Source organism: Littorina saxatilis, linkage group LG7, assembly GCF_037325665.1.
Source record: "Littorina saxatilis isolate snail1 linkage group LG7, US_GU_Lsax_2.0, whole genome shotgun sequence".
NCBI classification, from domain to species: domain Eukaryota; kingdom Metazoa; phylum Mollusca; class Gastropoda; order Littorinimorpha; family Littorinidae; genus Littorina; species Littorina saxatilis.
Genome location: NC_090251.1, coordinates 13,957,380 through 13,974,610, shown reverse-complemented (window position 1 = coordinate 13,974,610; position 17,231 = coordinate 13,957,380). Strand labels below are relative to the sequence as shown.

Here is a 17,231-nt window from a genome sequence, read left to right as displayed (position 1 = left end):
GTATCTTTTTGTTTGCTTGCTGGTTTGTTTGCTGGTTTGTTCGTTGATGTGTCAATGAAAGTTAAAGCTGTCTGGGCAGCGTTGTTTCAAAAGTGTACAGAATAGTTCAAACGCCCGATAACATTCACATTCGGGTCGGAATCACCCAGGCAGCAAGCCCAACCCACAGACTCCAAGCGACACAGACATAGACGGATACTTCAGAGAAGTTCAGAACAATGGAACGTTGCATAAGTCAACATGTTTAGCTTTCCCGCTTAGATCCTTTTTGATGTGCAGGCCAGTATCGCTCAGAAAGACACACAGACAGACCTTTTTTTGCATGCAGAGAAGCCGGATTAACACACTACACCACGTACACATACAGAGGCAAACAGAGGGGAATACAACGCTATATATTAACATCTTTGTCAATCCCGCTCACTTTCTTTTTGACGAGTTTATAGGCCAGTACTGCTCGGACCGCCAGCCGACAGAGCAGGCCAGCAAGCCAGACTTACAGAGAAAAGACACGCACACAGACAAAGAGAGGAAACACAAACTTCAGAGAGGAATGGAAGACTACATACAAACATCTTTGACAATCTTGCTCAGTTTTTTTTTGACGAGTTTACTGGCAGGCCAGTACGGCTCAGAACGCCAGCCGACAGAGCAGGCCAGCAAGCCAGACTTACAGAGAAAAGACACGCGCACAGACAAAGAGAGGAAACACAAACTTCAAAGAATGGACGACTGCATACTAACATCTTTGGCCATTCTGCATAGCTCTTTCCTGATGATGTCACTGACAGGCCGTTGCTGTTCCCCCTCCACTGTTTTGGGCTTCTCCGTGCCGTACTTTATGTGATGTGCCTTCACTGAGTTGGTCACTCTGGACAGGTAGGCTTGGACATCCAGTGGGATGGCCTTTGAAAAATAAATGAGTGTTGGTCATGTTCCTCTGTGTGTGTGGGGGGGGGGTGGGGGTTGTGTGTGTGTGTGCGTGTGTGTGTGTGTGTGTGTGTGTGTGTGTGTGTGTGTGTGTGTGTGTGTGTGCCTTTGTTTTCACGTACCTGGCGCCCCTCTCCCCCCCCCCACTACCTTAAGAAGGACATTAAAAAGCTATTGGTTTTGTCGCTGTGGTTTGTTACGTTACTTTTACTGCTGTAAGCGTCGTTGTTATCTTGTAGATGTAACGTCAAAAATAAACGTTCCAATTACCTAATAATATTCCTGTTTTTTGATTCTGAATTTTGGAACGTTGGCAGTCTACCTATTTTTGGATTTTTGTTTCTTTTGCTTCTTTCACACTTTTCAAAAACATCAACCCACACCCCACCCCGCCCCACATCCCATCCCCATCTCCTCCTCAGTCTCTCCTCACCATCTCATCTTTGCAGATCTGATCAGTGCAGGTGGTTGCCTTGATGATGTCTTTGAGCTGGCTCTCCCCTTTCTCAGACGGCCTGAGGCCTTCCTGCGCGGTGTCCTTGACGTTCCGCTCCCCCTCGTCCGACATCGTCTGCAGCACGCCTGTCACCAGCGACACGCCCACCGCTGTGCCGGTCTCAGCGTCCCGCGTCACCTTTAGTGGAATTACGGGAGCTAAAGGGGTACCACTTATTACAACAAACAACAAAAATGAAATCAACACAGACTGGCCGATAAAGTGTCCTTTAGTACCCAGTTCAAAATCTAAGCCCTGAGGTAATGGAATAAGTAAGTTATCGGATCAGAAAAGTCATGCAATCACACCGAACAGGCAGATTTGACTGGTTTGGCCTGCCGTCGCAAAGCCGGAAGTTTGATGCGCGCCATGCACTCAAAGTGTGCTTCGCGTGGCCACATGCAAAAAGGTGAGTAATCGATAATCTTTACGTTTTTATTCGTCCTTTAACATTTTTACCACCTCATTTTCTCGGCTGCATGTGTAGAATGCTAGCGCTAGTTCTTTATTTATGCCATACGAATGCATTGGAAAGAAAAAAGCCTAATATGAAGACGACCTAGCTTCGCTAAAAGTTCGTCTGCTGCTTCCAGACAGCACAACATATGAGTCTAAAACTTGTTTTACCGTTTCAAACGTGCAGATAATCTTTGCAGTTGATATGATCAGCATTACAAATACAATTAAGAAGTTAGATTAGAAAAAAAAGTATATTATACTCAAAGACCCTGCGAATTGTTGATCGTGATTCCAGTATGTATGGTAGGCGAATGCTGTCAAAAATAACCTTCCTGTTGCACTGTTCGGAGATGTTTTATTTATGTTTTTTTATGTTATTGTCGCCATTGCTGACACTTTAGGCACTTCTCTGATGGAATGCTATCACGATAGCCTTTATATGATGCGTAAATCATTAATGTTATCATTTTTTTCTAGTCACCTGCTTTCTGAGCGAAATTCTTGCTCTATACCAGTGACCACTGCGAATGAGACAAGAATGAGGTAGGTTTGACATATCAGCAATTTCTATTAAAGGCTAAAAAAAAAAGTTTTCATAAAAAAGGCTCAATAAAACAAATCCCGTATATGTTTATATTTTCAATAAATCATGTTTCAGTGGAACCTCCTTTCTCAAGACCAGCAAAAGAATCTGAGAAAACCAGGTCTTAAAATGGAGGGTCTTAATAAGGGTGTTTCACAGTATTCAGGATATTTTATAATAAAATATGCTGTACTACTTAAAGACAAAATTTGACTATTGTAACCAAAAATATGTTTGCGTTAATAAGCGCCTGGACAATTATACATACAGTGTCAATCCAACTGCTTTATTTAAGTTCATGTTATAAATGAATTTTTTCCAGATCATGGAGCAGTTGTGTATCCTGTGTGGAGGCAGCCTTTATTCAGGGGAGCAGATCGTCATTCCGCAACAGATTTGTTTGTTTGTTTGCTTAACGCCCAGCCGACCACGAAGGGCCATATCAGGGCGGTGCTGCTTTGACATATAACGTGCGCCACACACAAGACAGAAGTCGCAGCACAGGCTTCATGTCTCACCCAGTCACATTATTCTGACACCGGACCGACCAGTCCTAGCACTAACCCCATAATGCCAGACGCCAGGCAGAGCAGCCACTAGATTGCCAATTTTAAAGTCTTAGGTATGACCCGGCCGACCCACGACCTCCCGATCACGGGGCGGACGCCTTACCACTAGGCCAACCGTGCCGGTTTCCGCAACAGAAGGGAAGAGACACCATACACAGAGTCAGTACCGAGCGTGGTGATTCAATTGTTGTTGCAGAGGGGCAGGCTGTGCATGTACGTTGTCGCAGTTCATATACGAACAAGCACAATATAGCAGCCTACCTTCGGGGAAAAAAAGATGAAGATACTGCTGCAAATCTGAACCAAGGACTGCGGTCAAAGAATCAGCCCTTTGATTTCAGGAAATGTTGTTTATTTTGTGGCAAGCATGAAGATCTTGTTTCAAAACGAGGTCCAACAGTACTTCCTGTTCGCACTTTAGATTTTCAGAAGACCGTCTATAGAATCTGTGCTGAAAGAGCAGACGATGGGCTGAAAAGGTAAAAGGCAGGATAGAATTCGTCTCGGACCTTTCAGCAGCTGATGCTTTGTAACACCAATCATGCAGCAACAATTTTAGAACAAAAAGGAAACTTCCAAAGTGCTTTGCATCAGACACTGACAACAAAAGACCAAAACAAGGAAGACCAGTCGATGAAAAAAGAGCAGAAGCGTTCAGAAAAGTTGTCAATTATCTGCAAGAAAACGATACAGAACAAGTCACCATCATCGACCTCATCAGCAAAATGAAAGAGTTTACTGGTGGTGACTGTTAATAGTCACTCAAAGATGAAAGAAGAATTAAAGAAACATTTTGGTGATGAAATTATCATCACAGAAATGGATTGGAAAGCAACCGTGGTAACATTTCAGAGAACTACATGGTCTATTCTTCATTCCTTTTATTCGACACCTGAGACGACCGACGAAGAAACTCAAAAAGACAACATCATCAGAGCTGCTGCTGAACTTATCAAAAGTGACATTAAGAAGATAAACACCAGCAGAAAAGAATACCCAAGTCCAGACAGCACTTCCTCAATTACAGCAAACCTTGATTTTGTGCCAAAATCCTTGCAAACTTTCCTCGGAGAGATCTTCAGTGGAAAGGACACTGATGTGAAGGTTGCTTCAATCGGCCAAGCAATTATGCAAGCAGCTCGCCAAGAATTTTAATTGCTCCACTGCAGATTGGTCTTGGAGTTCAGATGCACCACTGTTTTGGTTCCAAGTTCCTGATTGACACGCTGTACTCCCTTGGATTCAGCTCCTCTTACAGTGAAGTAAACACGTACGAAATGAGTGCGGCTGCCACCCAGGAGATAATCGTGCCAGCCATAGATGAACACTTCATGCAGTACATGGCAGACAATGTCAACACTGGTCGATCATAACACTGGTCGATCTTGACTGGTCATAAGCCTTTCTTGAAATACAGACACAAGATGTTCTGCGTGCTGGGGAAAAAGCACTTGTGCTTCTGTACATTGGCGTTCCAGATGAAAGTCTTGACGCACTTCGACATCGTCTCTTCTGCACAAAAGTTGCTACTGGGACATCGTTCATACCCTCCCCCCCCCCCCCCCCCCCCACCTCGGGTGCTGCGAAATATCACAGTCTAAGAGTCTACCTCCAGGTTCAGCAGTGCCTAGGAAATGACACTCTTACTCCAACTGATTGGGGCTGGAAGCTGGATGGCGAAGTTTATGTTCCATGCACATCGGACCTACCCGCAGCACCAGCAGCTCTTCTGAAAGTGATTCGGTGTGCATGCAAGACTGACTGTGACATAAGAAGATGCAGCTGTCGTAAACGTGGTGCCAGTTGCTCCAATTCCCCGTCCGGCTTTACTGAATAAGGCGAGGCATATTGACAAGCAGAGGTGAGAGAATACAAAAGAGTGTGCGTGTGCTTGAGAGCACATGCGTGTGTATTTTTCTGTGTGTGTGTGTGTGTGTGTGTGTGTGTGTGTGTGTGTGTGTTTGTGTGTGTGTGTGTGTGTGTGTGTGTGTGTGTGTGTGTGTGTGTGTGTGTGTGTGTGTGTGTGTGTGTGTTTATGCGAAAAAGCACTCGGATTCTATTTTCAACGCGTTTTGTGTCAACTACTGCCGTCATTGAGATTAAATAACTGCATTTCTGAGTCCTCTGAGCCGAGATCTTTCAAACGAGATGCAACCTGATAGGCTTATCTTGGAGAACAAAACAGTGTCTTCTTCCACTAATATGCAAATTTCTCGATTGTGCCGATAGTTTGAAACTTAGATTTTGCGCTGGGCACTAACCAGACTGTCTTGAGAACATTCCCGCAAAAAAAAATGTGTTGCAAAAACTGGTGGGTTGAAGCATGATTTTTTGCTCGGTAACCGCACTACTTGGACACCTGTTGCAGTGGGGGTTGGGGGTAGGGGTGGTGGGATGCGTGGTGGGGTTGCGGAGGAGGGTTGGTGAGAGGTGAGTTATAGTAGTAGAAGAAGTAGTAGTGTGATTGTGATAATGATCGGCATCTCCGTCGTCATCATCATCATCATCATCATCATCATCATCATCATCATCATCATCATCATCATCATCATCATCATCATCATCATCGGGCGACGTTGGTGACGAGGAAGGTTACGTTGGTTCTGCCCTCCCCCCCCCCCCCACCACACACACATTCATTCTCTCTCTCTCTCTCTCTCTCTCTCTCTCTCTCTCTCTCTCTCTCTCTCTCTCTCTCAGAGTCTGTGCCGTGGAACGATAGAACATGATTGAAAGCCGATAATGTATGTTAGCACTGTAAACTTGTTTGTCGTTGCACCTATCCATATTGTTAATTCATGCGCTGGATATGTCTTTATGTTTAAGAGAAAGAGAGTGAGAGAGAGAGAGAGTGAGAGCGTGCGTGCGTTCGTGTGAGTATATATGTTAGAGAGAAAGAGATAAAACCGGGTGATTGTCCATAAATACAAACACACGGCATGTATTACTGACCCCCCTCCCCCCTCCCCGTTGAAATGAACCATGTGTGTTTAATCAATAAAATGTCTTACGTCTTACGTATGTGGTCTTACCTCTCTCTCTCTCTCTCTCTCTCTCTCTCTCTCTCTCTCTCTCTCTCTCTCTCTCTCTCTCTCTCTCTCTCTCTCTCTCTCTCACTCTCTCTCTCTCTCCATCTCCCCTCTCTCTCCCTTCCCCCCCTCTCCCTCTCCTCTCTCGCAGTCTTAACCCTCACCCTGTCTTGCACGTTGTCCAGGACCTTGCGGGTGACGTTGGTGACGAGGAAGGAGACGTTTGCCCTGACGCCGGACTCGTCTTCCAGAGACACAGGGGGGAGGGCGGAGTCGGCCTGCAGGAGAACCTCACGGATGTAGATGTGCAGCACCACGGCCACAAGCTTCTTGGCCTCGTCGTAGCCCAGGCTGCCCTCCTGGATGTTCTGGCCCAGCTTGGCGATCTGCACATAGAGGTCGGAAATGGTTCTACGCAAAGAGAGGGTATTTTCCGAGCTGAGAGCATTTAGACCTTCCCTAAGGATCTGACAAACAGAGGGAAGAAAGCGCTCTAAATGCAAACGACATGTGTAATGGAGTGAGTGGGAGTTATCTGGAACCAGTCCGCTTGCCAGTCCAGACAATAACAAGCAATGAAATGAACAAGCGACTTTCATCATCAAAGATGATTATTAAGACCTTCCTACTATTACCGAAAATAAAGTGTCAAAGCTTCGTGTAGTGAGCTTCGTAAAGAAGACATCGCCGAATCCACTTCGCTCTTTTAATACCAGGCTTTAGATTTCCACAGCGAAGACAAGCTTTCAGACAAGTAAAATTCCGAGATGGTCTAAGATATTTCGCGAATCATCATCATCACTTTTAGGTCTCCACTGCGGGATCCCCGGAAATGAGAGGGCAGACAAGCTCGCCAAACTCGGAGCACAGGGAGACCAAACAGACAACCTTGTCAGCTTCATGGAGAAGAAAACCCTCATCAAGGTAGCGTTTAGGCCCCAGAAACGGAAGGACGATTATCATCTCCTCACGCGACATCAACAAGTCGTGCTGATGCGACTCCGCATTGGGCATAAGCGCCTAAATGCACACGTCCCAAAAGATGAAGCTGGTCCCTTCCCCTACGTGCAGCTGTGGACTAGAGGACCAGACCACTGAACACATCCTCCAGCGATGTACCATCCTTGAGAGTCTAAAAAAACCACCATGTGGCCAACTGCAGCCTCCCTCCACTGCAAGCTGTACGGAGGAAAAGAAGACCTGGAGAAGACGGCATCATTCGTCTCGCTGTCCGGGCTGACAGTATAGCTAGTGTGATCGACAAGAAGAAGGTCTCCTTGTCCTGTGGCCCTTTTTCCTTACGTCCCTTAGAATAGAAAACAACTGTGTCGGAATGTATCGGCAATGAAAGAATTGTGCCCTGTGGGTACAGTGAGCCTAACAATTGCCGCCGCCACTCAAGCGATTTTGGCGTCTCATCGAATACTGAGCTCCGATGAGTGTGTTTCCAAGATTGAAAAAGAACATCATGTGGAGCAAAGACTGCAAAGCATGCACATCGGAGCTCTTAATTCGCTGACACGCCATTGTTGGCAAGGGCAAAGACAATAGGTGCGCCGTTTACATGATTTCACCGTGAAGCCTTTGATTCAAGAATGAAGAGAAATTCGCAACAACAACACTCTAAAAAAAAAGTGTTCCACTTTTGAGCACATTTATGTAACACGTTTTGACATAGTACATAGTTCTACACAGTTCTACTAGCAAAAGAGGCACACATTCTTTCTTTTTCTTGTTGTGTGTTGTTGTTGCTGTCCTTACACCTGCTCCTTGTCCCTCACACCGCCCCGTCTCTGCATTCACTGCTCCATCCACATCTGAATTTCGTTCCGCTGCCAGACTTTTCGATTTTACAGACGCTCTGGGGAGGGGTGTCGGGTCGATTCGGTGGGCTACCCTCTGCAGGTGATTCTGCACTGCTGCCGAGTCACTTCGACGGTGTTCAGTAGTGGTTCTGTCCCGAGCCAACGGACGTGGCCCACAACCTACTGTGCCCGCTACTAACGGAATTGACTGTTAAGTCGCGGAGCCGGACTAAGTGAGCGTCCCCTCCAGAGAGCAGACCGCCACTACGTCCCTCCGTCGACCCGGGCCCCCAGAACGTCTCACGTTGAAGATTGACAGCAGAACTACTTTTCAGGGATGGAAGCCGGGAACAGGAACACCGAGACCAAGGTCACCATGAGAGCTCCGGGCATGAAGGGCCACAAGAGCCAGGACAATTCATAATTGTGGATGATTAATGAGATGAGGATGATTATAATGATGCATGATGCTATGGATTTCCAATTTGGTTTGAGACTACGTGACAGGGCAGCACTCTACGCTTACTTTCATAATATGTTGCTGCCGCAATTTAGGCTCTGAACTCCCAGTGGTATAAGAAGGGAACTAACCGTCGCATCTTTTCTGATCAAGAAATTATTGGATAGTTCTGCCTTGCTTGACCGCGACTGTTTGCACTTGTGTATATTCTCTGAGAAAATTAGTCCGCCTGTAGTATTCTTTATCTTATTTTTAATTGTTATTATTGAGGATATAAACTTAGTTAAGGTTTTGTTTTAAAGACTAGTTTATGTTAAACTATAAAATGTATGTACTTGTTATGGTTCTATTAATTGAGCAATTATTGCGCTAGGTAGCGCCGGTTTTGAGGGTTGTGTAAGCGTGAGTTCGTGCGAGACAGTCCCACTGACCGACCGGCGTACGTCCTCAGGGGCGGATCAGTTGCTTTGTAAGGGGGGGGGGCACTTTGAATCGAAAGTGAATGTGATGGGCGCGAAGCGCCCGAATTTGCTAGGGGGGTCCGGCGGCATGCCCCCCCGGAAAAATTTTTTGCCCAAAGAAGCAAAATGGTGCCATTTGAACTTAGAAATGGTCATAGAATCAGCATAGAAAAACCTTTTTTTTTTCTTCTTCTTTTTTTTTTTCTTCTTTTTTTTTTTGGGGGGGGGGGCACGTGCCCCCTGTGCCCCCCCCCCTCGTCCGCCCCTGCGTCCTCGTCGTTCCACTTGACTTTTCCTAGCAGCCAGACTAAAGAGGCACTGACTTTGCTGGGTGATTCCTATCTCACCGTAAAGCGTTTCGCTGTCATCATAACAAGAGAGAAGACGAGGTACGAATTATGTATGGGTTCAATCAATCAATCAATCAATGAGTCTTATATCGCGCATATTCCGTGGGTACAGTTCTAGGCGCTCTGCAGTGATGCCGTGTGAGATGAAATTTTATACGGCCAGTAGATTGCAGCCATTTCGGCGCATATTTACCTTTCACGGCCTATTATTCCAAGTCACACGGGTATAGGTAGACAATTATTAACTGTGCCTAAGCAATTTTGCCAGGAAAGACCCTTTTGTCAATCGTGGGATCTTTAACGTGCACACCCAATGTAATGTACACGGGGGGAAGGTTCGGACACCGAAGAGAGTCTGCACACAAAGTTGACTCTGTGAAATAAATTTCCGCCGAACCTGGGATCGAACTCACGCTGACAGCGGCCAACTGAATACAAATCCAGCGCGCTACCAACTGAGCTATATCCCCGCCCATGTCATGGATTTGTGCGTGAAACGAAACTAGGGTAAAGCTCGCATGGCGGCGCGTGTTCACACAACACACAAGCTTGGGGTGATTTTAGTGTTTTCCTTTATTTAGGTCAACAAACCGATTTTATTATGTCAATTTAATCTATGTACAACGAACAGTGTGATATACAACGAGCAGTGTGATACATGACAAACAATGTGATACAATGTGAGAAACTCTCGTACTTAAATGCATGTTATTTATAACTTGATATCACTGTTTTTATTCATTATTGTTTTGTGTGGTTTATTCCAGTTTTTACGGCCCTGTATGGTGAATAGATGAAGATTCCATATACATCCGTTTTGACGTCTTAATGTGAGGCAGCGACATAATATATCATGGCGTCAACCAGGCCCGAGAACTACTGCGGCACACATTCTAAACACATAGTGTTCACAAGTGTTCAATTGAACACTAGTGAACACTAGTGCACATTATGTGTCCTACTTTTGCCTTAAACTATGTCACAAAGTGTCCAACGCTCGGTACAGATATGTGTTCAAAAGTGGAACGCTTCTGTTTTAATAGAGTGAACGAACTCACCTTCCTCATAACAAAAATGGGCAGCTTGATCTTGCCCTGCTCGTCGTGCTCAAAGACGCTTGCCAGGGGCATGAGGGCGGGAAACTCGGCGACGTGAAGCGCCAGGTGCGTGATGACCGAGCTGGGCAGTCTGTTGGTGTTGGCGTCAAGCCACATCATGTTGAAGGTCAGCAGGATCAGGTTCTCCGCCACCGTCGTCGTGAAGGCGATCTCCTTGGACGAGGTTTGCATCCCGATCGATTCTGGCACAGAAATGACCAGAGATTATTAATTTGTGAACATTTAATTTAATTTACGTTATTTTGATCCCATTGTTCATCCTGACCTCAGGTCAAAATGAGTTCGGCTCATTCTCTCCCTGACAGGATGCCTTGAGTTTCCTTGTCTGGCAAGGAAACCGATTTTTGTACATATTTAGAGCTTTTTGTAATGTGTTATGGATGTAAGCAGATTCGCGATCGTCGATAATGATTTTTCATGGTGTTTTGTAATTTTTAAATTACAGAGGAATTTTTATTTTAGACAGTTTCAAGCGAGCTATTTTTCGCGGATGTATTTACTGTGCAAACAACTCTAAATATGGCATAAGTGTCACGTGATAATCAACCGTTTGGTTTCGGCCCTCGCTGGAGCAGACGATTTTTTTGACAGTGATGCAACCATATATTACGGTGTCCTTCCGGCAGCAGTCCCAAAATTTCGACTTATTTTGACCTTTGAACGATGTCTTTATCATAACTGTGAAGAACAGAACGGAGATCACTGTCGAAGTCGGCCAATCTGCAATCATTTTCGTCTCGCGAACACTGCTCGTGAACAACATATGGGAGATCACTCTGTATTCTTCTTTTGATAGATTCGCGTAGGACTTTCGCGTTCGGTCAGAGAGATAACTGGCGATAGCCGTGGAACGAGGATTATCAGAATGCCCACTGTTGGGATATTCTGGTCGTTTCCTGCCAGTGGAAAGCTAGCAGCAACAAGAGTCGCGCGACCCAGGTCGCTTTTTTATATTTAGTCAAGTTTTGACTAAATATTTTAACATCGAGGGGGAATCGAAACGAGGGTCGTGGTGTATGTGCGTGCGTGCGTGCGTGTGTGTGTGTGTGTGTGTAGAGCGATTCAGACTAAACTACTGGACCGATCTTTATGAAATTTGACATGAGAGTTCCTGGGTATGAAATCCCCGAACGTTTTTTTCATTTGTTTGATAAATGTCTTTGATGACGTCATATCCGGCTTTTCGTGAAAGTTGAGGCGGCACTGTCACGCCCTCATTTTTCAACCAAATTGGTTGAAATTTTGGTCAAGTAATTTTCGACGAAGCCCGGGGTTCGGTATTGCATTTCAGCTTGGTGGCTTAAAAATTAATTAATGACTTTGGTCATTAAAAATCTGAAAATTGTAAAAAAAAATAAAAATTTATAAAACGATCCAAATTTACGTTTATCTTATTCTCCATCATTTGCTGATTCCAAAAACATATAAATATGTTATATTCGGATTAAAAACAAGCTCTGAAAATTAAATATATAAAAATTATTATCAAAATTAAATTGTCCAAATCAATTTAAAAACACTTTCATCTTATTTCTTGTCGGTTCCTGATTCCAAAAACATATAGATATGATATGTTTGGATTAAAAACACGCTCAGAAAGTTAAAACAAAGAGAGGTACAGAAAAGCGTGCTATCCTTCTTAGCGCAACTACTACCCCGCTCTTCTTGTCAATTTCACTGCCTTTGCCATGAGCGGTGGCCTGACGATGCTACGAGTAAAATTGCATTGCGTTTCATTCTGTGAGTTCGACAGCTACTTGACTAAATATTGTATTTTCGCCTTACGCGACTTGTTTTTAGGTGTAATCAGCCACTTGCACAAATGGCAGAATGACCGAGGTATTTTACTTGCCACTTTGAGTATTTTGTTTCTTGCTTCTTTGTAATATTTGCAAGAGAGAGAGAGAGAGAGAGAGAGAGAGAGAGAGAGAGAGAGAGAGAGAGAGAGAGAGAGACACAAACATACACACATTCTCTCTCTCTCTCTCTCTCTCCCTCTCTCTCTCTCTCTCTCTCTCTCTCTGTCTCTGTCTCTCTCTCTCTGACAGACACACACACACCACACAAAACCCAAACAAAACCCCACAGAAAAACCCACACAAAAACACACAAACTCTCGCCAGATAAACTCAAAGACAATCACAATCAAGCCACCTTTAGGAACGCCGGCCACCATCTCTCCCCAGCAAGCGAGCAGAACGAAGGCAAAGTTGGGGGCCAGGGCCTCCTGGAGGTAGGACTCGAACTTGGCCTCGATCAGCATGTCCCTGTACAGGCCGTCAGACACTGTGGCTGCCACCTCCAGGGCGACCTCCAGCCCGCACGCTGACTCACCCACCTGTGTACAGTTAATGGTATTTTTTTTCCTTTCTTTTTTTTTTCTTTTTTTTTTTCCTTTCTTCCTTTCTGTCGTTCTGTCCTTCTTTCTTTCTTTCTTTCTTTATGTCTTTCTTTCTTTCTTTCTATAGAAGTCTTTATTTTCTTCTTTCCTTCCTTCCCTGCCTGCCCCCTTTGTTTCTTCGTTTCTTTCTTTGTTTCTTCCTTTCTTTCTGTATATGTTTCTTTCCATCTTTCCTTCCTTCCCGCCTGCCTCCTTGCTTCCTTTCTTCCTTTCTTTCTTTCTTTTTTTCTTTCTTTTTTTCTTTCTTTCTTTTTTTCTGTCTGTCTTTCTTTCCATCATTTTTCCCTTCCTGTCTGCCTCCTTTCTTTTTCTTTTTCTTTATATACTGATTATTTATTTGTGTTATTTTCTTTCTTTATCTCATTTTTCTTTCTTTCTCTGTCTTTAGTTTGTTTATGTATTTATTGTTATACTTATTCATTTATTTATTTATTAACTTTTCTTTTTTTCTTTCCCAAAAATCTATTTTCGTACTAATCTGTGACAAATAGCTCATACTCATTCACTAAGTTGTGCACAGAGCATGCTTCCTTTAACAATTTTACGAAAATACATCTTCACACTGATTCGTACACGAAGAATACTTCCCTTTAATAATTTTCCAAAAATATATTTGTATTCTCACTGGTGGCTGCATAATTAATACGAATAAGTATGAGTGTATTCCTGTATTCCTATATATTTTTTTCTTCTCAATTAGATATCAACAACACTGGAAGGAATTCCTATATTTCACACCCACAAGCACTGGTTTTTAAGAGTGTTCCCGGCTCAGATATTCAACGTTTTGTAAGTTGCGGTTTGGACGTTGAATATCTGAATCAATGTTCAACTGCTGCAAAAACAGACGATGTTCGGAAATATTTCGGATTTGACTTGGTTGTGAAAGAGTGAATACTCTTGCTTTTAGTGAGTCAAACTTTCCCACGTGACATTATAGGTCAGTCACTAGCGAGGGGTGTGTCTGAAACACGTGACATTATAGGTCAGTCACTAGCGAGGGGTGTGTCTGAAACACGTGACATTATAGGTCAGTCACTAGTGAGGGGTGTGTCTGAAACACGTGACATTATAGGTCAGTCACTAGTGAGGGGTGTGTCTGAAACACGTGACATTATAGGTCAGTCACTAGTGAGGGGTGTGTCTGAAACACGTGGACAAGGAGCATGTGCAGAAAGCTTGCCTCACTAAAGGCAAGAGTATCCACTCTTTCACAATCCATACAAACCAGACAGAGTTATTTCCGAACATCTTGCCGTTTATTAAAATGACTGCACCTGTTCCAGCATTGCGGTGTCGATTCTGGGCAGGGAGAGTTTGTCGGCTCCGTGCCGTGCAACAAGGATTGCCTGTCCTGTGTCCAGAATGATCTTCATCAGTTCGCAAAGAACAGGGGACAGTTTGTGAACACCTGACAGCTTGGTAATGGCTTGAGTCAACACCTGGTGAATAAACCACACAAAGCTTTATCATCGGTTCACAGATGGCGTGAGTCAACACCTGGTGAAAACATCACACAAAGCTTTATCTTCAGTTCACATTGCACAGTGGACAGTTTGTGGTCACAGGACAGCTTGGTAATGGCTTGAGTCAACACCTGGTGAATAAACCAAACGAAGCTTTATCATCAGTACAGATGTATGTACACCTGATATCTTGGTCATGAGCGCTCCAAAGACCATGTGTCGTAGAGGAATGTGCTTTTCTAAAGCAAGACTATTAAGCTTTATCATCAGTTCACATTGAATGAATACATCGCACAAAGCTTTATCATCAGCTCGCACAGAACGGGGGACAGTTTGTGTACACCTGACAGCTTGGTAATGGCTTGAGTCAACACCTGGAGTGGTATTCAAGAAGAAAAAGAATTTGAGGTGGTTTCAGATTCTGAAGCCGTTTTAGCTACTACGCTTTAACTTCCGATTTTAACTGGCATTCACGAGTCCCCCTCCGAACGCTGTTAGCTAACAAGGTTGTCTATTTATAAACCACGGGGTTTCCCTCACTTCCTGTTCAGTGCGCACGTGCAGTAGGTTTTATCCGCCTTCATTGCTTTTATTCCGCGAACGAACACGTGTGCATTACATTTACTTTAGTCGACATGTACGGAACATCCATCGGACAAGCGAAAGCGCAGGCACACGAGGAAGAGATGGAGGGGAAGAGGAAACGAAGTGCTAACTGGACTGACAGCGAAACGCGGACAAATACGAGATACTGCTCGCGAAAGATTTCAACCGATGCTCGATCATACCGGCTTGTGGTGAAAACGTGCTCGCGTCTTCTTTAATGCATTACAGTGTCCAATTTCTTCTACTGATTCCGTGGCCGAACGGTTCTCACATTCGCCTGATGCGCGATTGAGTCGAGTTCAAATCACCATCTGTCCGTAATTTTTTTTACTCTTTGGCATTTGTTTATTTTTGTTTATTTTCTTCATGTGCAAAAGAGTACGTTATAATAGCAAATTGATTTAAAAAAAAATTTTTTAGGCAGGAATGGTTTTTTTGTTTTGTTTTTTGGTTACCATGATATTAATTTATTGAACTTAAACATGTAAATATTTGATTTTAAAAAAAATATGAAGAAGGATGCTCCCCGCTTAAAAAAACAAAGGTAAAAGAGAAGACAAAAAAAAAAAATTTCTGTACAAATCTACATCGTCATATTTATCCACAGGATGAATGCGATCCCGGAAAATTCTTCTCAGATTTCTTCTCTCGGCATATTCCAACATCATGAAGGCCGCCATCTTGAATCACGAAGATAACACGGTGTTAGCGATTGTAGAGACGAGGGGTAGGTCCTGTAACTTTGAAGGCGTCACGTGACTTTGGCGGGTCACAACGGGCTTTCGTGAATGCCGATTAGCGCGACTTACAGCTCAAACAGCGCCACCATGCGGCCAAGTGGCGCTAAAGAGGTTTCTTGAATACCAGTCCTGGTGAATAAACTCACACACAGCTTTATCGTCAGTTCACATTGCACAGGTGGCTTGAGTCAACACCTGATGAATACATCGCACAAAGCTTTATCATCAGCTCGCACAGAACGGGGGACAGTTTGTGTACACCTGACAGCTTGGTAATGGCTTGAGTCAACACCTGGTGAATAAACTCACACACAGCTTTATCGTCAGTTCACATTGCACAGGTGGCTTGAGTACATCGCACAAAGCTTTATCATCAGCTCGCACAGAACGGGGAACAGTTTGTGTACACCTGACAGCTAGGCAATGGCAGCTGGTGAATACATCACACAAAGCTTTATCGTCAGTTCACATTGCACATATGGCAGGAATCAACACCTGGTGAATAAATCACACAAAGCTAAGTTTATCGTCAGTTCAAATTGCGTATACCTGACAACTTAGTAATGGCTTGGGTCAACACCTGGTGCATATATTACACAAAGCTTTATCATCAGTTCACATTGCACGGTGGACAGGTTGTGTACACTTGACAACTTGCTAATGGCTTGAGTCAACACCTGGTGAATAAATTCAGCGAAGCGTTATCTTCGGTTCTTTAAGGGCCAGTTTGTGTAAATCTGACCGCTTCATGAGTCAACAGCTTGTGCATAAAAAACATGAAATGTTGTCAGCGTGTGCATAAAAAAACATGAAATGTTGTCAGCAGTTCTGAAAATTCGAAGTGGAAATAGATCAGTCTATGCACAACTAAAAGCCGCAGTAACCAACCGAAGAAAAGATATCGTTGCGCACGATCCATTTTTTTGGTTTTGCTTCTCCATTTCGCTTTCTTTTGCTAACCTTGTCTGTTCCTTCCAGAAATGAAACATCTAAAGTGTTCTTTTGCATTTCAACCTTCCCGGCCGGGTCATACCTCAGACTTTAAAATTGGCAATCTAGTGGCTGCTCCGCCTGGCGTCTGGCATTATGGGATTAGTGCTAGGACTGGTTGGTCCGGTGTCAGAATAATGTGACTGGGTGAGACATGAAGCCTGTGCTGCGACTTCTGTCCTGTGTGTGGCGCACGTTATATGTCAAAGCAGCACCGCCCTGATATGGCCAGACCTGGTTACTGTACGAAATTTGCGTACAATCTTACAAAATTGAAGACCGCTGTACGATTATACGCCAGACATTAAAATCATACGCAAAAAAACAAAAACAACAAAAAAATTATAAAAAAAAAAAAAAATTATAAAAAAAAAAAAAAATTATTTAAAAAAAAAAGAAGTATATAAGTCTGAAGAGGACTGTGTGAGCCTAGAAAGCAATGTGTAAAGAGGACTGTGTGAGACCAGAAAATACTGACCAGTGCAGTGACAGAAATGAAGGGCTGACTCAATACTGCTGACAGCAGCTGATGCAAATTTTCCTCAGAGGTCAAAAATAAAAATTATGTTTTTCTATCATTCGTTTTGTGTCACATTTTCAAATATCTAATAGTGTATGGGGTTTTTTTTCTCAACAAAAATGTTTTAATTTACTTTCAGCACAAATTCTTTCTTACATGTATTTACAGTCTTTAAATAATGGGGTTTGAGGGGGGAATAAAGCACAGTGTGTACCGCGAGAATGAATTGTACACCTTAAAATTCTGAT

General features: G+C 43.7%; 1 protein-coding gene across 1 annotated transcript in view; it reads right to left on the bottom strand.

Moving 5' to 3' along the window:
- The window catches only part of LOC138970126 (uncharacterized), a gene marked incomplete in the record, with an annotated part of 63,209 nt that overhangs the window by 25,021 nt on the left and 20,957 nt on the right, over positions 1-17,231 (bottom strand). Inside the window, 6 exon segments of the mRNA XM_070342607.1 lie at positions 745-906; positions 1,364-1,564; positions 6,231-6,452; positions 10,201-10,442; positions 12,415-12,598; positions 13,939-14,103. Of these exon segments, the coding sequence (XP_070198708.1) occupies positions 745-906; positions 1,364-1,564; positions 6,231-6,452; positions 10,201-10,442; positions 12,415-12,598; positions 13,939-14,103 (1,176 nt within the window).